This window comes from Syngnathus typhle, linkage group LG4, assembly GCF_033458585.1.
Source record: "Syngnathus typhle isolate RoL2023-S1 ecotype Sweden linkage group LG4, RoL_Styp_1.0, whole genome shotgun sequence".
Taxonomy (NCBI): domain Eukaryota; kingdom Metazoa; phylum Chordata; class Actinopteri; order Syngnathiformes; family Syngnathidae; genus Syngnathus; species Syngnathus typhle.
Window position 1 is genome coordinate 20,670,908 of NC_083741.1, and position 27,225 is coordinate 20,698,132.

Below are 27,225 nucleotides of genomic sequence, written 5' to 3' on the forward strand. Positions count from 1 at the left end.
TATTAAATGGGTTATTTTCATCCAAATTTGAAACCTTTTTTGTGTGGTCCACCGCAGTTGGTGATAGTGTGCATTTTCTTTTACAGTTTTCGTTTTTCTCCTCCGATTTCGACTGTTTGCTTTTCCTATTTTCCCCTCCTCCAGTTTGTTTGACATCTTCTGCTACAGTTCACATTATTGCTGTAGCCACTTGAGTCTCAATATGAAATATTTGCACCGTTTAATCTCGACAACTCGTACTCATCCATAAATGGATTTTTATCCGTTGTCTTAACAACGCCGCTAACCAGACATTTGCTAATTGACGCTATTGGAAACGGTTGTCATGTAAGCGCTCCACTAGTTGTTTGCATACATTGTCAATTAATTGATGAGCAGCACTCCTCTTTGGGCACATATCTGCAAGTTTGTTGTTTTTTTTGTTGTTTTTTTAGCCGTTCTTCGCATCTCTGTCAGGAAGTGTGTCGTCTATAAAGGTCATCCCTTGCATCTCCACAAAGAAATGTCAGCTGAAATTGGATTGGGGGAGTTGATGAGGGGGATAAAGGCACAGGGCCTAAGTGAATTAGTAAATATATAAACAAATAAGCGGCAGATTCGTTAGCGTTGCCAGAATGCCAAAAGATGCAAGGTGACGAAGGCCAAGTGCCCCAGCGGGGAGGGTGGACACTGATTCTTGAATTGAGATCATTAGCACAGAAAATGAATCTTTTCATCCAAAAAAAAAATGACGTGCTGACATAAAATGACAGTACAGTAAATCTTTGATATTCACATTTCGTATATTGATAAAACTAAATGTAAATATTACTCAAACTATGAGCCCAAAACACTTATTATGTAATATTATATATAATATACTGATAGATGTTATTAATATGATTTACTCTATATAATTTTAAATTCGTCTTACATTACTCTTCAAAATAACTGAACCTCAGATGATTTGATTTTCCAGGCTGGCTAAAATTGGCTGCTTCCCAACTGCTAATAAAAATGATAATAATAATTTAAAAAAACTTTGAGGAGTCAGTATGTATCATTTCAATATATTTCCTGGACACCAATTGCTACTTTGCTATTAGCCAACGATTTGGCAACATCTTGTTGTATTCTTTGGGTGTTACAGAAAGAGTATAGAAAACTGCAAATATGAGAGATTTTCAGAAATAGGTCATTTGTAGAATAAGGAGCCTCTTTTAAGAAAGGCATAATATTATCTCTCAAAGTCACAGTTAAAATATAAAAACTTGTGCAACACCAGCAGCTGCAGCTAGATGTTAAAATTGATGACAGTGTTGCGGGCTCACAAAGTGAATGCTAAACTCAACCTGCTGTTTGCACACACACGCTTCCACCAACCCTTTTTAATAATTCTGTTTGGCAACTATTCCACCGGGACGTGGTGCCGGCGACCGCAGCCTCGGCTAATTAGCCAAACATGAAGCTAGCTGGTATGTTGACTCGTGTGTTGATATTCAACATTGGGAAAAAACATGGTCAGTGTGCTATTGGAAAAATATGAGACTTTTATTGCTGTGGTGATGTTAAAAATACAACAAAAACTATTATTGGTTGGGTTTCAACAATCCCAAACAGACCCACAGCTCTCCACATTATGTCTAACTTTAAAATATCATGCATGTCAGTCTTGAAAAAAAAAAAATTATTTCTTCCACCCTGAGGAACTGACATTTTTGTTGACATTTCACAGCTGCCATATATGGTTTACTAGTTTTATTTTTTCTTTTAAAACAAAACAAAAAACAATAAGCAACAGCTAACAAAACGTAGATTTTCACGTGAGGTTTATATACGAGCTTGGAGAAAAAGATGATGCTAACAACAGAATCGATATATATAGATATACGTAAAGTTTAATGTAAATATAAACCCTAGGAGATGAAATTGGGTGAAAGAAAATCAGTATGATTAAAAGAAAAATTCAAAACCATTGAAAAACATGAACCAAATGTGAACCGTCAAAAATTATACACGCCATTAAAGACAAAAAATTATGACACTGATACAAAAAAAAGACAAAAAAAACATACAAAAATTTGAAACCAAGAACAGGTGATCCATAAAAGATGAAAAAAGCAGAAGCCCAACCTTCGAAGGAGCCTCAAATTGTATCAGAAACAAACCAAAGAAGACTCAAATCATCATCGACTTGAACCACCAAGAGACGCAATCGATCAAACATAACGAAGCATGAATACGAAACACGACCGAAGTCATTCGCGTAGAATCGAGATCTGTGTCCCCCGCTGTATTTCTGCTTCGTGCTTGCGTAATTGTGTGCTGCCATCTGGGCTAATAATGTGATTTGTTGCTACGCGTTATGACCTAACGCTAACGCTCTCTCTCCAGATGCCATAAATCTCCACGAGTGCACGGACAGATGCCCCACATTCATTTTTAAACACATTGCGCTTTCATGACTGGTCGCTCTCTGCCATTATTTTTTTCCCTAATTCCGCGTCTTTCCCTCCCCATAGCCCGAGGCGTCCCAGCGGATTGAATTATTCCACTTAAAAAGCCTTCAACTTTCTTTTATTGAGTTGTCTCAGTTTGCTTTCTTCTCTATCAATAGTGTTTATTTCCATTCTCTAATCCGGAAGCCTGCAGATGCCCCCCCCCCACTCCCCCGAGGGCTCTTATTTTGTTGCAGATTGATATCGTACAGCAAATGGAAAGAGAGAAAGAGGGTGGAAATGTAATTCAAGAGCAAGGCAAAACGATTAAAATGACCCTAAAGATCAAATGTGCAATTGGATTGAGAGGGAACAAAACCACAAACATGGCTTCCAAAATGATTTGATAAGAATGACTTCTGGTACCGCTTTTTTATTTCTTTTTATTTCCCATTGAGATCCCATGAGCCGGTCGGCGGCCATTTTGCGACGCTAACTCAATGGCTGAAGCTAGCTTAGCGATTAATCAGATCAGTAACTGTCACGGGTGTTAAAATCAACCAAAATGTCAGGAAATAAGAAGTAAATATCCTCCTTAAAGTTGGTCCATTCCGGGTCCAATGGGAATTAGAAACATAAAATCAAAATCAGCGCTAAACATAGCGACATGCTAACTATTTATGTCATTGTACCAGTTGTCTCAAATTTGTCTGTGTCTTCTCTTCCTTCTAGAAACCTGTCAAAGAATCCTCTCAGCACTCTGTCCTGGCAGCTCTTCAAGCACCTTCAACTTACCGAGCTGTGAGTCGCTTTTTCTTTGTCTTTTTCTATCAGCAGCCATTTATCACCGCTCCCCTGCACACATTGTTCTTTTTATTCTTTCCTATCCGGAATAACTCCCGCCTTTGTCGTTGTGACCGTCTCATTTGTCTGGTGTTGCGTGTACAAAGCGTCAACCTGAAGGCAATATGTGCTGGTTTTACAAGCCAATTTGCTGACTCAATTAACATACGGTGGAAAGAATTAAATGGAGGGGCATGTGCCTCCCCACACAGTAACCCGTTCTCATTCTTGTTATGAATGTTTGAGCCACCAGCCATGTTTAAGAAATGCTGTCACGTGTTATTTACGCTCCATTACTTCCGTCAGTCACTAGTTAACAGCATACCTCAAGCGCCTTCTTCTTCCCATTGTCCAGTAAAGATGAATAAATGCCTCTCTCAAAAAAAACAATTTTTTTTTGAGTCATTGAAAGAAAATTGGGAGTTAGCACAAGTAATTGTCTGTTTTGGTTCCATTTTTTAAAAAAAAATAGTATATGTATGCAACCTAGTTTATATCTGTTGATCAACACTAAAATGAGGTGTTGAGCTTACTAACCAAAACAGCAGCACCTAAGTAAGATAAATAAACATGCTTTTTTTTTCTCCCCACACTAAAAAAAAAAAACGACCTAGCGTCTATCAGTAATTACTGTCTCGGTAATAGACGCTGCCCCATGATCAAAGAATATGTTAATGCAGTTGTCTGTTGCTAACCAAAACAGCAGCCCTCACCACTTGGGACAAATGAATACATCCCTCAAATCGATGCCTTACACAAAGAGTTAACTGCAGCATTTGCCTGCAGACATGAGCTGAGTTCTTCTTCTATGTGGGTTCTGCGTGGGCTTCAAATAGCCAGCGGGACCCCCTGCTGGTGTTACTCCATCGTCATCTCAGTGCCTCTTTGTTCCTGTTTTGAAAAGTACAAACTTTTTTTTCCCCCCCCTCCATTGTTTGCTATGTGACCAGCTGTCCACTTGGACCATTGTAGCTGATATTTTAACAACCTTAGTTATTTCCGCCAGTACTTTTAATGACATTTTTAGATTATTAGTAGATGACATCCTGCAACTTAGAGGTTGGCGTAGCTTTTGGCAAGGGAGAGCCAGCGACCGTGTTTAATAATGACATGAATGGCTCACTATTTGGCAAGCGTCCCTCAGACTCGGGCAAACCAACTGCTATCATGTTACCATTTGATGAATTCTCATTTGAACCAGTGCTCAACAGCATAAATTGAATCCAATAGAGTTAACAGAGTTACGCTTTCCCAGAATGCTCTGAAGCTCTCAGACCGCAGAGTTTATTATTTAAGTCGTTTTTTTGGGGTGTGGATGATTAATAACAATCGGAAGCAAAGCTCAGCCTCCCTAGAACCAAATCGCTCATTCCGACTCAGCGAGCACATGTGCCTTTCCGATATTTCGACCAACTTGGACAGCGGCACGGCAACAGGCTATGCTAAGGGTTAGGGTTAGGGATATTTTGCTCTTTTTTATTTTATTTTTTTTACCCAATCATCCTCAAATCTTACAACGAGGCCGCTATATATGATTTTCTTTAAACCACAGTGTCATATCTATATGTATTGAAAATGTTCCTATTCGACATCATTGCCTCAGCCTCTTTGTGTGCATGCTCTTAAGCTAAAAGAAGAAAAAGATTCTAAAATGGCGGAGGTGTGCCACAGCGGCTTGTGTCGGGAGGGGATGATCGAGGATTATTTAAAGCGGTTTTGTGCTCGGAAAGAGGGGGAATATTCTGTACCCAGTGGCGGCGAATGCTTTTATTCTGTTAGCACTTCTTTAGATGCTAACTTGGCTCTCTTGCTCTGCCTCATGCTGTGAAATGGATTTTTCTTTGACGATATGTGAATGAATCCAAACTGTAATCTCCGTTACTAGGATTATAATAAATTAAGTGTGCCTCCTAAAAGGCCGCCTGACAGGTAAATTACAAGACGTGAACCCCAGGTTTTATTAGCGCTCCGTGGCACTGGGGGTAAACTATTAGCGGGATGGAGAGCGCCGGTGGAAAAACATCAAAGTAGGCAGAGGGAGAATTACAAAAGCATGTTAGGTGTGGATCTAGTTAAAAACCACACACACATGCTGGAATAAATTTACAGCAATATAGTGAGGGAGCGAAACTCAATTACCACAAAAAAGAAGCCATTTTGACCAAAATGGACCTTCAAAAGTTTTTTTATTTTAAGATATCCATCATGTACTGACCACCTCCCATCCAATGCCATTTGTGAAAAAGAAAAAAATGAGGTTGATGTTTGAGAGTCTATTTATTAGCGAGTAGGCTAATTATTTTTTGCGGGAAATCAAGATAAGAAGGCAAGAGTGTGGGTTATAATTTATATTCTATATTTTATATGTTTGTGCATAGTGTGTTCTAACTGTGCATAGAACAAGTTTTGCAATTTGTGCAGATGTACACAGAAATGGGTGGGTTGCGCCGTTGTGGGTGTGAACACTGCTGAATATTTTTTGTTAGTCGGCTACTACTACTGAAAGTTCTTGGAAATAAAGAAATGTTGCTATACAGATTCCGATTTTTTTTTTTAGAGTACTGCGCCAAGATGTTGTTTATGTATAATCCTAACAAACCCCGTTCTAATCAAAACAGTCTGTAATCATCTCTCCCCTTCCTGCCGTGAAGTTGTGGTATCATTTTCCACATCCATCTTTCTTTCTCGTCCTCAAGTGGGGGTAGAAGCTTTATGCGTTTAAAGAGCAGCGTGTTGGCAACACCATAACGTGACGAAAGGCTCAAATAAAAAGTCTTTATTTGAATGCCAGTGCAGCTGCGAGGAATCGGATGGCTTTCCAGTTGCTCTTTTGCAGTCTCCTTAATCACGATGCCTTTGGTTGTACACAAAAGTGCATCCCCATCCAATCCATCCATGCATTTATTTCCTATAAAGATTGTACTCGTGAGGGACTCGGGGTGAGTTGGAGCAAATCCAAGATGATAACCTGGACTATAGCTTTTTCCTGATTCCCCGATTCCCGGGCTATAGCTACTTTCTGGCTTCAATTGCGTGCTGCCTTCAGCATCCGTATGTCTCCTCGGTCTTGGTACCGAGGCTATGGACTTCACCCCCGCCCAGCCCCGAGTTCCTTACGGCGCCAGCCGCTTTAGTGACTGATGTGGTTTTAAACTGGCCCGCATAAAGCTGACAATTGGCATCCCTCATGAATATGCAGCAACATCTGGATTTGCCAACTATAGCCTTCAACACAAAACGGCGGCATAAATAACTGCACATCAAGTGATGGATCTTCTTTCCAGCGTATTATTTCGCTATTTGCTGTAGCGTGTTTGCCCTAATTGACCGTTTCCAGAGGGGCCACGTGTAATGTATAAGGCTGGTAATTCGTATTAGCAATTAGCATCATTAGAATGGAATATAAGACGGAGGGGGGGATGTGGGCGGAGGTTGGTTTGCTCTGCCCTACCGAGCTCCGATCCCTGGTGGTTCACTTTATCTGGTACATATCAGACACCAAGTTGGTTGCCATTAATTTAGCATTACTATTTGAAATTTTGTTGCCATGGCTATCATGAGCTGACCCACATAAAATCAGTTTTGGTTTGAGACCTTACTGGACTCTGAAGGTGGCATTTTCCGCCGTCTTATATACGAACGACCTGCATATTGCCTCAATTACTATTTGAGCACATCTTCAAATTCATATTGCAACTACCCAAACCTGAACTCAACAATGAGCATCCTATTTAACACAATTTATATTCTAACACTAACACGGTGCGCTGGTTCTGTTTTAGCTCCACAGCAAACATTACAAGCCATCGTAAAGATTTGCATTGTTTCTTCGAAGGTGTAATAAATGTTTATTGGACTTTTCCACTATGCTCATTACATTTGAGGAGATTTGTGTATCTTTTTATTCGATGTCTTGGCTATTAACTGCGAATCAAACCCAGACTTCTTCCAAGACCGAATTATCTTCATTAAATGATCAGATTCTTTTGTGATATAAGCCCCGCCCCCTCCACTAGAATTGGTAGTTTGGGCACAAATTTCCCAAGTAATAAACAATATTTTTGTTGTGGAATAGGTAATTCCCAAGAGGTCAAATTGATCAGTTAGCGAGACGGTTCAGTCCTCGTCCCTGAGAACCAGTGAGATCCACCTGCGGGAATCTATCCTCATTACTTCCTATGGACTGTACATCACCATGGCATACATTATTCATGCTTTTCTCGCACTTGCTTATTGACCCCTGCCAAGGACGTTTGGATGGACATTCATCCTGACAAAATTGGCCAATCGCTGCTCGGAAATGGCAGGCGGGAAAGCGCGGGAGGGTGGCGGAGGAGGAATGTATTCAGCGAGGAACTTAATGACACGTGCCTGCCTGCTAATGGACCCCGAGAGTGATGGTCTGAAGAGTAGAACTTTGAACTTTTCCCATGAAGTGTCTGAGCAGTCACGTGCGGTGTTTAGAATTTGCCGCTAGCACTGTGTCCAGACATAAAACGGTGCATTTATGTAACTGTTCTTCCCACCATCGTCCTTAATGACGGAAAGCGTCATCCTTCACGAGCCCGTTTTAGTCTTAGCCACATTTTCTGTGAGTTGTTAGCCACCGTCGTGAGCCAGAGACTTCTGAAGGTCGCACTCCACCGCACCTTTCATCTAGTCAGCATTCAGCAGATAAACTCACAGTCTGCTTGTGTGACAGGTAGTTTGGCCGGAGCACTCGAGTGAATTTGGATTGTCATTCATTCGGGAAATAACAGGGGGGAAAACATCAATTCCTAACAGATGAGCCTGTGAAAGGCTCTTTGTCATTATTATTGCTGCCGGTGCACCAAACCGCTGTAATAATTGCCCTCCGAGGACCACTGTGTCATAACATTGCGGCTTGTAACATTACATTTAAAAAAAGAAAAAAAGTGCAAGGATGACTGAAGATATTACACACCCGACACGGTTTGACAATTGCATGTGGCGTACATCAAAAATAGTTTAGCAGTGTAGGTTTTAGGTTGTATCCTGTTTGCTATTCAAAGAAAATCAAGTTGTTCATAAATGAAGCAAAGGACTTTAATTAAGTCACAGAACGTTACTTCCCATTCATGCTCTATAAATGTTTCGAGTTTTAGGAAGCATTTTAAGAGGTGTGTAGTAAAGGAACTTGCTGATGCAACCTCTTAAATGTGAGCCGTGTTTATACTTTCGAATACGCTCTCCGAGTTATTACGTTTAAAGGTTACAGAAGCGGCAGAAGCCGAGTCGTCTCGGTTAACCCAATGCGATCAGAACAATTGCTTTGGATAAAACCAAAAATGCTCTGTGTGTGTGGCGGTCGTAGGCGACTGGACGGCGTGGTGTTCGACTGCGGCTGCAATATCCGCTGGATCCAGCTGTGGCAGGAGCGAGGCGAGGCCAACCTTCACACGCAACAGCTCTCCTGCAGGAGCGGCGCTTCCAAAATGAAGCTGCACCACATGTACATACAAAACTGCGGTGAGTAACTTTTAGACATCACCCGAACACAATAAATCTCCAACCAAGCAAAAATGGCGTGATTGTACGATGAAGATAATTCTATACTCGGGGGGGACAGAAGGGTCGCGGTAACGCACCGTCGTTGGGATGGACTCAAAGGCGTCACAGTGACTCACCGTTGCCGCGCAGCCATTGCGCTATTTTTTTTTTCTTTAACGAGAGGCAAATGATTGATTCGGTGTGAAAACGTGTCAACAGTGGCGGGCGTTTATTAATAGGGATGTGTGTGTGTGTCTGTGTATAGACTTGCCAGAGATCAGTGTGAGTCACAGCAGCGTGTTAGTGATGGAAGGCGACAATGTGACAGTGAGCTGTAATGGATCCGGATCACCCCTGCCTGAAGTGGACTGGACTGTCAACGGCCTCAACTCCATCAACACACACCAGGTACACACACACAAACGGCATACAGTATTTATTCCACTAGTTCAAGGGCGGGTATGCCTGAAGAAAAAAAAAAAATGGTTCCCCGCCCCTTCTATAAAAAGTCATGTAGAAATTCACACCCGACAGTCTGTAAGCTAAGTAAGTCGTGCTCACGCTTATTAATTAGCGCGCTACAGTTAATTAGCGTGAGGTTAGCTAAAGCCTGAGGGACTTTCGTCTAGCACACATTGCAGCCCACCAGGGCCCCTGACCACTTTTATTTCGTTATGCCCACCCACCCCAGACTATATCGGTTAAAGGTCGCCAAACGATAGAGCAGTAGATGGAGCCGATGTTTGATAAGTAGATGATGGATATGCGGATAGATGATAGGTAGACTGATAGATCGTCTCCCACATCTCAATTACATTAACACCCCTGAGCTCATGCCAAATGGTTTCATCCCACATGCATGCTCTCGATTATAAATCAACTCGTACTTGTCACGTAGTAAAAGGACTCCGTGTTTGTTTGTTTTTCAATTTCCGTGTGGGTGCGTTCAGTCCAATGTTTACTGGCCCGACATCCACTCCATCAACCTGACGCTGTTCAACATCAGCCGCGACGACAACAACTTCCAGCTGACGTGCATCGCTGAGAACGTGGTGGGCATGACCAACTCGTCTATTCAGCTCAACGTGCAGTGTGAGTCCAGGTTTTTCCTTGTTTTTGTTATGTTCCCAAATCATCATCCCAAAAAATGAGGTATACATTCAAGCAATGCTAAATGGTGAAGCTAGCTTATCTTATTCAAGCAATGGTAAATGGTAAAGCTAGCTCATCTCATTTGAGCAATGCTAAATGGTAAAGCTAGTTAATCTGATGGAGGCGTAGCCCGGTATCAAAGTTGGATGAATGTTTCGAGGAACAACCATGAAGCTTGAAATTCTTTTCTTGAGCGGCTGTGCGACACGCCACTGAGCTGGAATCAGAGCAGCGTAGCGAGGGTTAAATATAGCCAAAGCAATGTGAGTCCCAATGGAGTGTGTCATTGCAGCAACTAATGAATACACAGCGCCACTACCGTGCTCATAGTGACGCCTCATCTTAACGCCTATTGTGGAAAATAATCTTGACAGGCTAAGAGTCGATCGGGGCGACAATGAATACGCTAACAAGTGTTTGGTTGGAAGTCGAACATGGCTGACTGCGTCTCAAACTGTATTTATTGACTTATTTTCTTAGCTACGCATTAGGGTTATCGTATCTTTAGGACCGGAGGCTTGAATTTTTGTATTTTTTTTCTATTTCAATGAGTGGCTCATGTAGGTTGATGACAGCCTGCCAATGCGATTCCCATCGGTGTGGAAAGAGATGTTTAGGACCCCTGAGGGTGGACTTTTTTGCTTTGAAAATTACAAATACACACGCATCAAGTTCATCCATTAGCCTAAATCAATGTCCTATGCTGCTCAATATGTCATATTTAATGTGATCCAAAAGCCACATTAACCGTCAGTTGATCAATATATATTGTTTTTCGTAGGTGGTGTCTCAACTCAATGTTGAGTCTTGAAAAAATAACGTATTGATTTTTTTAAAAGCACGGTCCACTGGTGAAATCAGCTATTCTTGCTTCATTTTAACTGACATGTTGTCATTTGCACAATAGAGCGGGATGGAAAATGCTGAAGCATTGTAAACTGTTGATGTTTTAAGGCTCTATCTATCTATCTATCTATCTATCTATCTATCTATCTATCTATCTATCTATCTATCTATCTATCTATCTATCTATCTATCTATCTATCTATCTATCTATCTATCTATCTATCTATCTATCTATCTATCTATCTATCTATCTATCTATCTATCTATCTATCTATCTATCTATCTATCTATCTATCTATCTATCTATCTATCTATCTATCTATCTATCTATCTATCTATCTATCTATCTATCTATCTATCTATCTATCTATCTATCTATCTATCTATCTATCTATCTATCTATCTATCTATCTATCTATCTATCTATCTATCTATCTATCTATCTATCTATCTACCTACCTCTCTCTCGCTCTGTCTCTCTCTCTCGCTCTCTCTCTCTCTCTCGCGCTCTCTCTCTCCATCTATCTCTCACTCTATCTCACACTCTATCTCTCACTTTATCTCTCGCTTTATCTCTCGCTCTATCTCTCGCTCTATCTCTCGCTCTCTCTCGCTCTATCTCTCGCTCTATCTCTCTCTCTCTCTTTATCTCTCTCTCTATCTCTCTCCCTCTCGCTCTCGCTCTCGCTCTCGCTCTCTCTCTCTTTCTCTCTCTCTCTCTCTCTCGCGCTCTCTCGCTCTCTCTCTCTCTCTCTCTCTCTCTCTCTCTCTCTCTCTCTCTCTCTCTCTCTCTCTCTCTCTCAGTAGCTCTTTGATTTTTAAGAGTTTCAGTAATAGAACTGATCGCTCTCTCTCTTGCTCTCTCTCTCTCTCTCTCTCTCTCTCTCTCTACTTCTAGCTATCAATCTATAGCCATATATAGATATATATGTATACACACACGCACACACACACACACATACACACTTTTGTTTTAGTCAAATTGAATTGAAAATAGTTTGCAGTAGATTTCAAAAAATCAATCAATCAATGAATTATGCAAAAGCTAATCTCGTTTTCCAAAATCCTTTTGGACCCCGTGGTCTCACCACAGTGTTGCACCCGCCTCCATGTTTCTGGTCCTATTTTTTTTTGCGAACGGGGTTTCATGGACAGCTGTAAATGTGAATAAACACCAGTAGCTGCCAGTAAATGGCTGCGTGCTTCCCAAACCGGCGTTGTCTCATTATAATCCCATCCAGCAAAAGACCTACAGGGCTATTTGGCTGGCATCCGCTCCTCGGCCTAAAATGGCTGCTTTGATGACACTAAAATATGGAGAATCGGTTCCAGCAACCAGCCAGACAAACTGCAGCAGGTACATTTGGGATGCAATGAGGTGTTGAAGTGTAACTGATGGATCTGATTAACAAGGACGCCGCCCGCAGCCTGCGCGCACGCAAGCAGGCAAAAATGGAGAAATCCAACCGGCTGCGGTGAAACCATGCGGTTGCCATGGAGATATCCTCCGGCATCCCTTCGTGATACGCCTCGCCTCTTGCATAAGTTTACCCGGTGGAAACGGCCGCCAGCTGGTCCGGGACTCGTGTGTTCGGGGACCGGGACTTGTCTCCGACGCCGGAATAACATTTCCTCAAGGGGGCGCCCTCCCCATCCCTGGATGGTGTCGTCTCCAGGCGTTTCGTATTCTTCTGCTCCCATGTTGACACTCTCTGTCGGTGCCTCAAATTAACTAAGGTATTAATTTTTCACTGCGCGCTCCGCTGGTAATTACATTTCGTCAGCGTTGCGGGCCCATTGTCTGTGGAAATGTCAGAAAGTAGCTCAAACCCGCACCGTGATCAGGGAATGGCGTGATTGACGGCACAAATTACCGGCCGTCACATCTCGGCGTTCAAAAGGATGACTTTTTAGAGCGAGCGTATTGCAACTACAATGGGGGCTTTTGTTGTACAACACTGGCTCAGGGGACTTTTTCCCGCTTCAATTCAAGTGTCAAGATAATTTGGGCCTGTCTATTTTATTTCATTTTGAATTACAAAATGTATTTTTATGGTAATATTTCCCTTTTTGAGGTGATGTTCAAACGATTGCACAAGTCGTGTCTTTGTTTTTTGTTTAAAAAAAACAACAACACTTTATATTAGTGTCATGCTCATCTCAGTTTCTAAAAATCTCAAATTTAAATGTTAGAAAAAATAAATATTTTATTTTAATTTTCAAGTGCATTGTTTAGTTTGTAATCAAATTAAATAATACATTCAGATATGATGAATGCCATTTTAATTAGATTTTTCAAAAAATATATAAATAATAAACGAGATTTGCGTCATGCTTATCCTGGCTTCTAAAAATATTAACTACATATATTTAATTCAATTATTTTTTTGTTAATTTTTAATTGTAAATTTTAATATTTTGGGGGAACTTGGAAAGTAATACAATCTGAAACAACAGAATTTGGAGGATGAGATCAACCGGGGTCAAATTCCCTGTTTGGAATGGCCAAACTTGGTCAATAAAACTGATTCTGATTTGCAGAGGTTCCCATGGAAACATGGCCGTCAGATAACAAACCAGGCGGAGCAAGAGGTGGTGACTCGGGCTGGCCAATCAAAAAAAATCACACGTTTTTTTTCTCCTTACTACAGTGCCCCGGAGTTTCTCGTATTGCTGCCATAATATCTCCACTGCGAGAAAAATGGATCGGTCCTTCAACACGAAGCCACCCTTGACTTGCCGTTGACTTGAAGAAGCGGCCTTTTTGCGTAATTGTCACTTTTGTTGGCCGCTCATCACTGAAGTCCTTTTTCCAAATGACAGCTTTCGAAATAGAAATTATAGAGAGAAAAAAAAAACATCCCTTTTGTTTGCCTTTGACGACCCATCAGCACACAATTGCAGGCGGCGGTGACTGACAGTTTGGGTTTTTCATTCTTCATTTAAGTATCAATCAATTCTTCTTACATTTCACTAGAGCCAGGCTCGTTAATGCTGCACGAGCACTAAATTACTTGATGTCCCATTTTTGTCGTAAAAGTCGAAAACTCAGCACTGACACATGTGATCAACAAAAAATTATGGATTCTTTAAAAAAAAAAAAAAAAGAATCTGCCTGACAGCATGTGGTATCCTTTTCTTTAAGAAAAAATAATTCATAATACGATAGCTTGTTGAGTATGCGATTTTCGTGCTCGAATGAAGAACTAAGTCAAGTACCATCCTTTGCCTGTCCGCAGTTCCCCCGGTCATCCTCCGCCTGGCCGAGCCCGAGCAGCGCCACGACACCTGCATCGAGTTCACGGTGCGAGGTTACCCCCACCCGAAGCTGCGTTGGTTCCACAAGAACAAGGAGATCCTGCACAACCAGTACATCCGTACGGAGATGGACTTCTACCAGGACTACCTAGAGGGCTGCCTGACCTTCCAGAACCCGACGCACATCAACAACGGCAACTACACCCTGGAGGCTAGCAACTCGCTCGGGACGGTCACCAAGACGGTCTACGGGCATTTCCTCATGGCGCCCGGCATTGATGACGAAGGTGGGTAAAGATTCTGCTTCATGCAAAAAAATTTGGGGATGTTTATAAACATCTCAGGTAAACAAACGTAAATGTGAAAATCAGGTTGAACATTTCCTTACAAACTCCACATCTCAGCCCAAAGCTCGAAAACTAACCTGCTCACAAGGTTCCTCGTTGTTCTTTCGGGGCCAAGGCCTTATTTGTTTTATCGAAAGCCAGTCCTCGCAAGGTTGTTGCTCGAGGAGCATCTTCTCACCGGCTGCTGAGCTTCAACGGGGTTCACGCACAGTTCACTTGAGCTTCGATTGGTCTGGAGATGTTGTGCGTGCATGTGTGTGTTCATGTGTGTGTGTCCAAGTGTGTGTGTGTAGTACAAATGGGGCGGCGCCAACACCCACAAAGGCTGGCAAATTTCTCCCCATGGTCAATATTCCAAGGTTAATACCCTCTTGTCACCTTGTCGCACACGGCGTGACTCTCTTTGTTTTCTTCTTTGCAGACGTGGTGGAACTGGGTGAGTATTTGGATTTTCACATTTCAACCTGCTTCGAGTAGCCTTTTTCTGTCGTAGAAGTAGTGATTTTGGTTGATTTGTTGCTGTGGCTTTGCCGTACAAACACACACATTCACCCAAATGGTTACCATGGAGAAATTTGGTCACTTTGTGTTGCTCCGAGCGGTCATCGAAATCTGTCGATGTCGTTTGTCTCGGGTCAAAGGTTAGCGGCCCTGGTGTGTGTTCATCGTCTTGGCTCGGGGGTGACGTCTTTGTTTTTGTTACGCCGTTTCTAGAGTAAGGAGTCAATTCTCCCCAGTAGCACTGATGACAATTTGGATCCAGCTTCATCTGCTTTATAGGATAGCAGCTTCCGAGTGGAGCTCATTTAGGCCAATTCTCTGGTAGGAGTACAAGCCCCGGGATTCTTCCAAATTGCTTGCTTCAATATGTCCAGGCTTGGCGGGGGGGGGTTGAAAGTTCCCGTGCGTCCTGTCATGATAGATTTACCCAGCCAATTTTGTGCGGCTTGGTCACACTGGTTTTGGTGGCTGGTTTCGAGAGCAAATGCATACTTTTGCGAGCATGTTGAAGAATCTATTGAACCGACCGGCTGCATCTGCTGACAGCTTAAACAAAGCGGGCCGCCCTGATCTCTCACCTTCATGGCGGCGCCGCTCCGTCTCCGTGCCAGGTCGTTCTTCCTCATCAGATGCACATTATTACGCCGCATTAAAGTTGGTGGCAGATGAGGCGTTTGCTTACGATGACCCTTCTTCGGTTCATTTCAGTTCAAAGGCTTGATTGTGTTTATTAATAGATGAGATTTTTTTCGTCTGGTGCTCAGGCTGTCCAGTAAGTGTCATTGGTAATTTGTTTTTGGAACTAGCACTTTGTTTTGGTATTGCAATTTAATTCTCCTGGGATGTTGTTTTTTTTCCAGCAGAAAACAATGACGTTTACTTTGATTAAAATTGAATTCTCTGGGTATTGTTTAGTTTTTTTTCTTTGTAAAATTGCAATTTTGTTCTCCTATAAATATGATTTTCTTGTTTTAAAAAAAAAACTTTCCGTATTGATACATTTTAGTCCCCTGTTTTTTTTGTCAATTTGTTTTCTGTATTTACCTCATAGTTGGAAATCATTCTTTTTTTGCTCTACCAATTTTTTTAAATTTAATTTCCATCCATTCACGATTCTCCCCATTCTATTACGATTTCAATCTAATCATATTACTTTATTCCCCTCCCTCCCCTCGCCCTTTTTCTGAGTGCAGACCAATTTTATTTGATTCTTATTTTGAAAATAAGTCAAGTCAAGCATTGAAAGAAGAGAGGCAGAAGAAGATGAGAAAGATGTTAATTTAGTGGTGATACGGCGTATTGCAGCTACCGGCAGCCACCGGCAGCCACCGGCAGCCGGTGTAGCGTGCCAGCATTCATTTAAGCACAAATGAGTGTGTGATGTGCTGGCTGCGGGCCCTCCACTTGCCCCCCGTGTAGCGCTTCACTTCATTCCACCTGTGTCGCGGCGTCACACACTGCTGCGGTTTGACCTCATCCTGCCGCTTTGGGACGACACCACGGGGGAACAACTGAGCACAATTGTTGAAAACAAGTTTGGGATAAAAAAAGACGCCGTTACTACTTTTACGATAATTACGATTCCGCATATATTTTGCTGGGTTTTTTTGTAGAAAGAGAAATGATGGGAGGAGGGAAAAGAAATAAAGGAATTAATGAATTTTTTTTTTTTATTACATTTTGCAGCGCTTCTTTCTGCCTGTACATTTTTGTTTTTGTTATTTTAAATGTGTGTTGTTTTTTTCCTGTAGCTCCCCGCATGCTGACATGTAATCTCACTGCAAATTCCATTCTAATTTTTTCTCGTGTTTGTATTTTACAGTCCCCTCGGCGCCCACAGATTCGGATTCGGGCCGCCCGGACGAGGACACATTTGGGGTGAGTTTTATTTTTTTCATTTGAAATTTAATGCAGATGAAAATAACTTTTGATGACACAATTGGCAACAATCTAACATGCGTGTGTCACCTTTGGTGCAGGTCTCTATCGCGGTGGGCCTGGCGGGCTTTGCCTGCGTCCTCCTCCTCGTCCTTTTCGTGCTCATCAACAAATACGGACGACGTTCCAAGTTCGGCATGAAAGGTTAGTCATGCATGTGAGATTAGTATGCTTTTAGGGGGTGGTCCTGTCTCATGCAAATGAGCCCCATCTTATTTGCCAAAGTGAAAATTCTTACTATGACAACAAAAGATGGGACTACTCAACGAGCCCCTTAAGAATGATCAGCAGTTGTATGTCTGAGCTAGTTAGCAACTATCAGTACCATTTTATAGTGCTTAACAGCGAGCTGCTTTGCTGGCTAGCTTAGCATGAGCTGGTTAGCCACATATAGTCTGGGGCTGTCCAGCTACTTTTAGTGTATCATTCGATGTGTTGGCTACCGCAGTCGCCACCCTTATTATGACTGTCTTTGAGGGTTGCTAGCTAGCTAAGCTAGATGGCGTGGCAGCTTTTGCCACAGTCAAAGAGCAACTGGCCTTCGTGGCAACGAGCCTGGGAACATCAACCACATTACTTGTGTAAATGGGCACATTAGCTAGCTAGGTTATTTGATGAGATCTGCTAACATTCGTAGCTAAGCCTTAGCTGTACTTCTTGACACGCTCTCTTACTAATGTGCAATGTCACCTCAGAAAAATGGTTTCTTAGTTTCAGTACCCATTCGAGCAGCGTAAAGTAGCATTAGCCACACGCTAGTCGTAATGAGCTACTTTGCGGGATTAGTTCATTACTTACCTCGCTAAGAAACTCTGGGGCTGTAATTATTTAGGAGGTGGCAATTATCACGTTGGCCCAGAGCTGGCTCCAATCAAGGATGAGTCCTGGCAGCTAATGAGGCGTCACGGCAGAAAAGCTTGTATGCTAAGGCGTATGCTGTGTGCTACTGGGTGGACAGGGAATGAATTAAAATCCTAAGGAAGAGTTATGAGGAATGCTAAAGCATGTCTTAATCGCTTCATAACAATAACTTATTTCCTGCTAGTCTCTTCTAGCGAATAGTAGCAGCTTAAAAGGGTGCCAAGCTAGCTTGTAAACTAGCCTGTAAAGCTCTGTCATCGATATGCGTAAGAGCTGGTGAGCTGCAGCAATTGCTTGGGCAAACTAGGCTAGAGAAGATGTGAGATATCAGGCCCGCTTTAGACTTAAATACTTCACGGTCCACAGAGTTGCGCAACTAGAGTTCGTGAGCTTCGAAACTAAAAAAAATAGATAATTTTCAAATGGTTTTGAACGGCTAACTGACAGTAGGCTTTGAGTGCTGCATTCTGGGTAATTCCGCCGGTCCTGCTCAGCTCCACAATGGCCGCTGGCAGCTGCGGGATGTTAACATACGGAGCAGATGATACCGCCTCTATTTTTGGCACCGGTTTTCACTACCCAGTTTAAATTATGGAGGCGAAAAAAGGCTGAGGCAGCGTGTCGGGAGTAAGTCAATGATGGAAGAGGTCCGCTCGCTTTCAAGCTAACCCACTAAAGCCAAATCTTTGTTCTCTTTTCCCCTTACATTTCTTCATGTGCAGGTTGCACTTTTGTCCTACTTTCAAATACTATGCAGTTTATAATGCGACAGAATTATATTAGGGTGATTAATTCACTCCAGAATAGTTTTGGATGATAAAGAAAACAAATTAGCCCATTTATAGCTTTTCATCAGATAATATCCCTAGCATGTCGTATTCATCGTAACGGCACGAAAGTCACCATTAGACTTGGTGAAGCAGCATGTGGCTTGGCCCATTATCCAGGTTTGTCTTTGATGGTTGGTGCCGCTGCAGTTTTGTTGTCTTCTATATATAAATGTGTGTACGTGTGTTTGTACGTGTGTATTGCCTGTATTTGCTCTCTGCAAACATCGTACTTTTCACTTTTTACATCTTGTTCCTTGTAATGGAATGAAGCTGTCTTTGGATACAATAAGAAGCTGCAGCATCCTCAGATGCACTGACGCACACAAAAACACACACACACAAACAAAAAAAAATGATACAAATAACCTTACGTGGTCGCACTTACACGGACGCTAGCCCGCGGCTGGCGGCTAACCACTGTGATCCAGACGTGCGTGTCAGGACGGTTTACCCTTCTCGCCACTCCATACCTGAACCAGGCCTTGGGATGATCAACACACACACACACACACACATTTATTGCATCACTACCTAGCTTGGCCTGCGTGAGCTCTGTTGCCGGGCGATGAGACTTGACTTACACATCATGTAAAAAAAAATACATATATATATATATTCCTAATACACTCACCAAACACGTATTAATTTCTGCCCCTCAAATTCATCTGCTATTTTTTGTTTTTTTTATTGGGAGAATGTCGACCCTTCGCAGCAAGACATCAGCGGCAGGTCGGCTAATAGCTAAGTGGTCACCTTGTCTGTGGGTGAAGCAGTCGCCGGTTAAAAGGCGAGTAAAGTGGTGACACTAAATGCACTTTACCTGCTTTTGCGAGCGTCTCCCCTTTTAAAACATCGCCATCAATAGTTCAAGCCAGCGCCGCCATGGCTTAATATAGTTGCTTTTAAAAAAGCGCGTAGCGACATATGGAAGTTGAGAAAAAGAAGCAGCACATTTACTTTTCAGTCTTCCAGAGCCATTTGGCGGCGTCCTCGAGGGAGTTGCTTAAAAGAAAAACATGTTTACTTCGCTATTCATAGACACAACATTTAGTCCCGTAATGAACACGCTCCAACATTCCGACTGGATTCCTTCTAGCTGTCCTTTACTTCTATTTTATACGTTGCTCAACAATAACCGGCGAGAGGAGCATTCGTGTTAATTAGATGACACCAGACAATGTGCCCGCGCTTGCCAAGCTCACTGTCGACATTTGACCATCTGAATTATTTGTGTGTTTTTCTTTTTTTTTATGACTATTGCGCAACGTTACAGTTATCTTAAATAACTAGCAAGACCTGTAATCATATTCATTATTTGATAGTGTTCCGCACATGCCTGTGCTTGACTAAGCATGGCATGGTCTTTTATTTTTTTTATTGTTATTATATCAGTCGCTTATTTCTACAGTGCGTTATCATGAATAATTGCCGTGGAACAATCACATTAGTGTCCACCTTGCGCATAAAAACGGGACCGTACATGACCGAGTGCGCCGTGAATTTTTTATTTTTTTTATTTGCCGCAGTAGCGGTTGTCTGTTAATTGCTATTGCGCAAGAAGTCTATTATCTCAGACAACACATGGGAGGAGGAATTATATTCATTTTTATGACACAAAATGCTTTCTTTCAAAGTGTAGTTCAGATTTTTTGAATCGTACTAATTTTATAGGCGCAAATAAATAAGTGTTGCACGGATCGAGCTCGTGCTCATTTATTTTTGACCCGCCGCAATGGCGACGACTTGATGATTACGCACGTTGACGCTCTCAGCGGCGGTGACGCAAACACAATGCTAAGAAATCACTTTGTTTCTTTTTGACACATGCACCAAAAAACAACAACACAACCAGGTTATAAATACACTCGGCACATCATTAAGTGACAGAATCCTTCAATGTCACCCGCCATGAAAATTCGACATTGGCTTGGAACGGCGCACACGGACACCTTAATATTTTATAAAGACACACAATGAGTCATCTTCAAATTTTCACCAATCGTATACCCCCTTAAGGGCAAGACCTTCTGGATTTTGATGAATAGCAGCTATGTACCGAGAGTGTATTTGTTGAGTCTTTGCTATAGCAATACTGCATTGATTTTGAAAACATATTACTCATATAACTGTCTGCTTTGGTTTTGGGGCACGGGGGGGGATGATATGTCTTTATTAGTATTGCTTTTCAAAGCTATCTGTTGTTTATCTAAGTTTTTAGAGATGATATGCTTGTCAGTGCAAGACCCGATTGATATTGAAAGAAATATCAGCTACAGTGTATGATCAGTGTGGGGGGATTAGATGTCTGCGTCGGGGCAAGGCCCCCCATTGATTGAAATGACATCAGCCTCGTAAACAGTCTTCTCTATTTTTCGGGCATTTGTATGTCTTGGTTCGGGGCAAGACCTTATGGATTTTGAATCGAAAGCCACTCAGACGACAGAGGCAGACGCGGTCAAAAGTCAGGTTCGTTCATGTTTCGCTCCTCGAGCCCAAAATTGCGAGAATAGACGATATTGAGTTTGATCATGGTGTACAAGCGGTTTGTAATATTTTAAACCCAAGTAGAGAGCCAGTCTGTATTTATTTTGAGGTATATATGAAGAAAAAAAAAAAGAATATCCGAAGTTGCTTGATATCTCAGCTGCTTGTCGCACAGGAAAGATGCGCAACTGCCTGAAGCGAGTTGAACGTAAGCGAGCAGCCTGATAACAGCGAGATAATGATGATGGTGAAGATAGGTGACAATGCCACATAACTTCCCTGGCGGAGATAATAACAGCAGCCAAGATTGGTAATCATAAAAAAAAGTAGAACTGAGTTTGTGTAGCTTCTGCAACACAAGTGGGATGTTGTGCATTTTAGATTCACACTATTTTTGTATGTTTAGGACTTTTATTTGGATGGATGGATGGATGGATGGATGGATGGATGGATGGATGGATGGATGGATGGATGGATGGATGGACGGACGGACGGACGGACGGACGGACGGACGGATGGATGGCTTGGAAGTAGTATTCTTAAAAGAATTAACAGAAATAAAATCGTGTCATTGTAGTCATTTTTCAACATTTGCGGGTTTTTTTCTTTCTTGTTTGCAAAAATATTAAAAAATGACTTCCAGTTTTAAGTGACGTTACCAGCAGAATCTACTCGGTGATGAAGAAGCGACTCTTAACGCTTCCGTCGTTGATTTTTTTTGTTTTTATGATGTAACGAGAATTTTTTTGTTTTTGTTTTAGTATGTGCTTGAATCCACCTTCCAACCATTTTCAATTTAGTATGATTTTTCCTGCCAACAGCTCGTATTACATAAGAAGCAAATGGAGAGCGCCTTGTGTTCACTCCCACGCCGGACTCTTTCATTCCGACACGCACACACGCACACGTAGACAAATCCCAGCCTTTGCTCTCAAGTGAATGTCTGCTCAATCAATGGGCATATATAAATATATTCATATCTGGCATGTATATATATGCACACACGGCAGGATGGTTTACTCTGAACAGCATGCTCCAGCGCTACCCATCTCTCTTGTATTTCCCTCGGCTCACATTCCCATCAACCTCGCCTCGCTTTGCATCAAGACCCCTGCATAACCCCTCCGGACCATCCCTCAAAGTTTCCTCTTCATAGCCAGTGGCTTACTATATGGAGAACATGCCTCCATTTTTTATGGCTCACAATTTAGCATGTGTGACAGAAGGACAAAATTACTGTTTAATGTCACCTGAGGGTTCACATTGGCTGCAGTCAGGGAGCAGGAATGACTTTATTTTTTTAGACAGCACAGGTACAACACATCTTGATTTTGATGCCACATATTGGCACCAATTATTTTCACATTATTATTAATTTAGCATGGCTGTCATATTTTAATTAAATATTATAGTTACCACTGATTAGTTATTTTCATATTATTAATTTTGTACGTTTGTTATATTTTAATTAAATACACATTATTATTCATTTAACATGTTTGTCATATTTTAATTAAATATTATAGTTATCACATATACTTACTGTATTTTTTTACATTATCCAGTTATTTTCATATTATTAATTTTGTACGTTATATTTTAATTAAATATGATTAGATAAAGCGGTACAGAAATGAATGGATTGTTTAATAGTTTAATTAAATATTATAGTTAAAAGGAAATAGCTATTACACTATAATATATATATATATATATACACACTATATTGTCTTGTTCATATTATTATATTTTACTTACTTGTGTATATGAACTATGCTCTCCAAAAAAACTTTAATACTTTAGAGGAGAGCAGTGCACTCGAATGCACCACAGTTGCTGGTAGATGTCCGCCTTGGCATGCAGTCTCAAAAATGCTGAGACAGCGTTGTAGCCGGTCCACTGTGTCCACCGCGAGCCGGGCCTCCAAGGCGCTATCAGAAAGTAACAACTGTCTAACGAGCTAAAACCGATTCCTGTTAAGAGGCTGCCGCCCCCTCAAGGTCGTCTAGCGTGGTGCAGTGATGCAGCAAAAGCTTCCACAAGTCTCCAAAAGTTTTGCCTCACCTCCATGAAATCCCGCAGAGAGAAACGTGATGAGTCACCGTGACCTCATCTTTTCTCCCGAGTTACACGTTAAACACCTCGCTGGCCTTGACCCTCCGTTCTCGGGAGGCTTTTGGGAGCTTTGTAATGTTCCCGGCTGGAGGTTGGTGGTGAAGATATGTAAGAATTGAGCGTAAGGAGTCAAGATCTCCAAGTAGGAAGGTAGCTAGGTACATCTAAATCTAATCTAGCTCCCGTTTTTTTCCACTTTTGCGATTCTCCGGGCAGTTGACTTGTTTTTATTCTCCACAAGAACAATTATGCAATAGTTAGATGGCAGTGTGCGAAGACTTATTACTGCTTAAAAGCCTGTGACACGTCCATGTCCTATCAACTCCAATCTGCTTCATTCATCATCGCCATGTTTTTTTTTTTTTTTTAATTCGACTTCCTCTGGGTCCCACAATGCACTTTTCAACCCACGCTTTGTCTTGCTATTATTATTGCAGCTCATCTCTCCGGCGTCGTGCTCTCTAATGGAGTTATAGTACACCAAGGATAAAACAATTAAAAAGAAAATTCATTTGAATGAATTAAAGTTCAGGGACAGTTTCGGTAGTCACGACGAATCGCCCTGCGTGGCCGCTTGGGTCGCGTTGTCCCACCTCATTAACCTAAGTGGTAACCCATGAATAGGCACATTACCACAAAACCGACAGAGAAAAGTCTCCTCATGAACAGTTTGAAATTAATTAATTACTTTAAAAAAAAATGGGAACTAAACCGAATACTCTAGCTTTGATGGGACACTGCCCCACTTAGCCCCTTCCACTCCCGGCAAAATGGCTCTTGTGGCACGCCGGGACGACGGCCATTGCCCAATCTCCGTACATTTTCCAATCATTTGCAGCGTAGAGGAGCAGACTGGTAGCTGGCGAAAGATTTGGGAGGCTGTTAACGAAATGCCAAGGCCATCTGTGCTGCTCTAAGAGGGTGTGAAATGAAGACGGAGAGTGTGTCACACGGCGATGAGAGGTCATTACTGGCTCCTCAAAGGCAGCAGATTATGTCAATTTTACAGGTCACAGTCTCGTGGGTCACCGCATTTTTTATCCCCTTGGTCTCGGTGACACTCGGTAATGAATGTGTATACGTGTTGTGTGTGTGCGGGGCCGGTGGTTCAAACGTGTCTGAAAAGGCAGCCGCCACCTGACGACAAGTGGCGATGATTAGATGCGAACAGATGCCATCGGGATGTCATGACTTGGTTACTCAGCGGCAATCTATCAAAACAACAACAATGAAGCAATTAGATTGGAATTGAACTATTTACAATGTAAAATGTTTAGAATCTGTTTGCCTAAACTTGTGCTTCCATAAAATGGCCAATGGATCCTCAAAATGTCTGCTTCAAAACAAAATGGCCGACTTCCTGTGTCTCTTTCAACATGGCATCTGGCTTCTTGGATCTTTCCACTTTTGCTGACTTGAAACTTTTCATCCGTCCACTCATGTTAGACGTAAAAAATTTGAGTGCCGTTACCAAATAAATTCTGACGCTACATCTTCTCTATTAACTTTTGGTTCTGGTTTACCGACTAAAAAGCCCATTGAGTGTAATGCTGTCTAATTGCAATATTAGTGAAGTTGAATCAAAACAACAGATCCAGAATATCATGAATTTTAAATAACCATTTTTAAGGAGATGAATAAAAGCAATCTTATTAAATCAGATGCTAATGTTCGCTTGTGACTGTCTTCCGCTAACACAGTAAAAGCCCTTAAAGGACTCTCTTAACATTAATGTCTATAATTTTCCTCGTTAGCCGTGCAAGTCTGTTATTATTGGCCATTAAAAAAAAAACTGTTAGCTAGCGGTGCATTAATAACAAAAACAGCTTATCTTCTCATGGGAGTTTTTCTTTGCCTTATAAGAAAAAAAACATTATCTGACTTGCAAAAACGAGGCTAAACATGTCACCGGCGCTGTGAAGTAGCTTCTTCGGTCTCCCGGAGCAACGCGCTAGCGGCATCCATGTTATAAATGTATCAGCCTGTTGATGCAAAGTGACACTTCATGCATGATGCACACCAGCGCATGGCTCACCGACCAATGTTACATATGTATACATCGAATATCTGCGTGTGGAGGAGTTGAGACGAGGTGGCACACTTGATTCAACCACCTCCAGGGGACGAATTGCGTTCTCATTTGAGTGTCTTCATGGCAATCGGCACATTCTGGGTCAAGTGAGAGCGTTTGCTTCTGTTTGATTTCTTTACTCACTGAACGTTTTGAAATGTGTATGAGCGAGTGATCGTATGTGTCTGTGAGAACAGCATGTCAACTCCTATTTTTTCTACCAGATTTTTTTCCATCCCCAAATCCACCAAAAGCTCACCGCAATATGTTTACGGACCTGTTCCGCAGCCAAGATAACAATGACACTGGCGCTAGCTAGCTATAGCGTAGCCCGGCAATCTGATCCTGATGCCTGTGCCACGGGGTAATTCCAATTTCCTCTACGCGGCGGGGTAAAAAAAAAAAAAAAAGCAAAACAAGAAGAAGCAAAACATGTTTTAATCAATGATTAATGCTCAGTGGAGATGACTGTTTATCTTTTGCATATTCCAGTAGGACAAAATGCATTGTGGGTGCTGCCGAACAAATTGTCAGATAAGACGCGGCAGCTGCCGCCATCTTTTTAACCTGAGCTTTTGTTTATTAGCGTGCCGGATGTGATATTTGTGCTGCAAACAGGCGTGGCCTTTGAGACGGCCCAGAAGATGAACAAAAGGGTTGATAACGCGAGGCTACTACCTTATTGGAATGACAGATTAACACCGGGAATCCTTGAAGAGGCGACATGATTGTTAGTGTTAGTCAGAGGACCTTGTCTATCGTCTGCTCTAGACCGTCCGTCTCTGTTCTCCCTCGCGAGGAGCTCAACTATAATAACAAATCTTGTCGACACACTGCTCAAGTCATACAAATTATTTTCATTGAGATGCTGGTCGTTCCGTCGTTACGACGTTATTATCGCTCAGAAGTCAGAAACTGTCACACGTGGCCGCGCGGCATGTGAATTGAAATTAGAGATAAAGCAAAGCCAATCATAGCTGAACGTTAGAATTCTGCTCTGGCTAATTAATAACTGACAATTAAAACGCTGGCAATAATTTGCTCCAAGATGGGAAAGCAGACGTTGCCGAAATGTTAAAAATGGAGGCAGATGATGTCTGCGGGTTGGTCACAAAAATGGATTTCAATTCATCTTGTTTTCCTCGTTCAATCTTCAATGACTCTACTGAGAATTTCTCTTTTTCAACGTTTTGTGTAATTTTACAACCGTGTTCCACAAAGACAAAAACTTTTTTTTTTCTGAAAATATAAAGGCAACATTACATTTTTTTTGGACTATTAGAAACCAAGTTATGACAGACATAAGTACTCACCAGGTTAACTCAAAGCTCAGGTATTTATCTATTTCTACTGTTTATCCTTGAGATGTTTCTTCCTCCTAAAGGTCACCTAAGCTAAATTAAGTTGATTCGGCATCATTTGGAAAACCACACCTGTCTAAAAAAGGTCCCGAAATTGTCATGTCATGCAGATCATATCACAAAACTAGCATAAAAACAAAAGCTCATAATAACTGTTTGATGTTGCTTCAATTTTGGTTTCCATGAAATGACGGAAATCCATGTCCCAAACTCATTTCCATTCAAAAGTCAACATCTTCGCAAAGTGGATTTACTCCGGCTAATCGGAGATCAACAAGAACTCGGCATTTGGTGTGTTTGTGAAACAGCAGATAAAGTCTTTAAAGAGTGCGTTATTTAAATGAAGTGCGCGTCCCGCTGCGTCCTTGTGTATAATTGTCGCTTGGCTGACTGCTCGGAGCTCCCCGTCGCCCCCCGCCAAAAACAAAAAGCTGAAAGAGAATCCGTAATGTGGCTAATCCAGTGTAAGCGGGAGGGAAGCCTCTGGTTAATAGTACACGCCGCCTTGTGCCGAGAAGAAAAAGTCTGTCTTTGCCCCTCTTCTCCATCTTCCCTTCATCTCCTCCGTGGGAAAAAAACGGAGGTGTATTCCCATTCTGTCAATCACCGACGCTGCGCCTGCGAGGCCTCTATCAGTGTAAACAGAAGACAGGAAACGGCGTTTGGTGTTTTCTCCCCCCTCAACGTGGA

The 27,225-nt window shown here is 41.9% G+C and overlaps 1 protein-coding gene across 1 annotated transcript in view; it reads left to right on the forward strand.

The window, feature by feature from the left end:
- The window catches only part of ntrk3b (neurotrophic tyrosine kinase, receptor, type 3b), a 98,669-nt gene that overhangs the window by 40,482 nt on the left and 30,962 nt on the right, over positions 1 to 27,225 (forward strand). Inside the window, exons 4-10 of the mRNA XM_061276700.1 lie at positions 3,150 to 3,218; positions 8,596 to 8,750; positions 9,037 to 9,179; positions 9,722 to 9,863; positions 14,009 to 14,314; positions 16,698 to 16,753; positions 16,855 to 16,957. Coding sequence (XP_061132684.1) covers positions 3,150 to 3,218; positions 8,596 to 8,750; positions 9,037 to 9,179; positions 9,722 to 9,863; positions 14,009 to 14,314; positions 16,698 to 16,753; positions 16,855 to 16,957 — 974 coding nt within the window. The remainder of the gene's footprint in view (positions 1 to 3,149; positions 3,219 to 8,595; positions 8,751 to 9,036; positions 9,180 to 9,721; positions 9,864 to 14,008; positions 14,315 to 16,697; positions 16,754 to 16,854; positions 16,958 to 27,225) is intronic.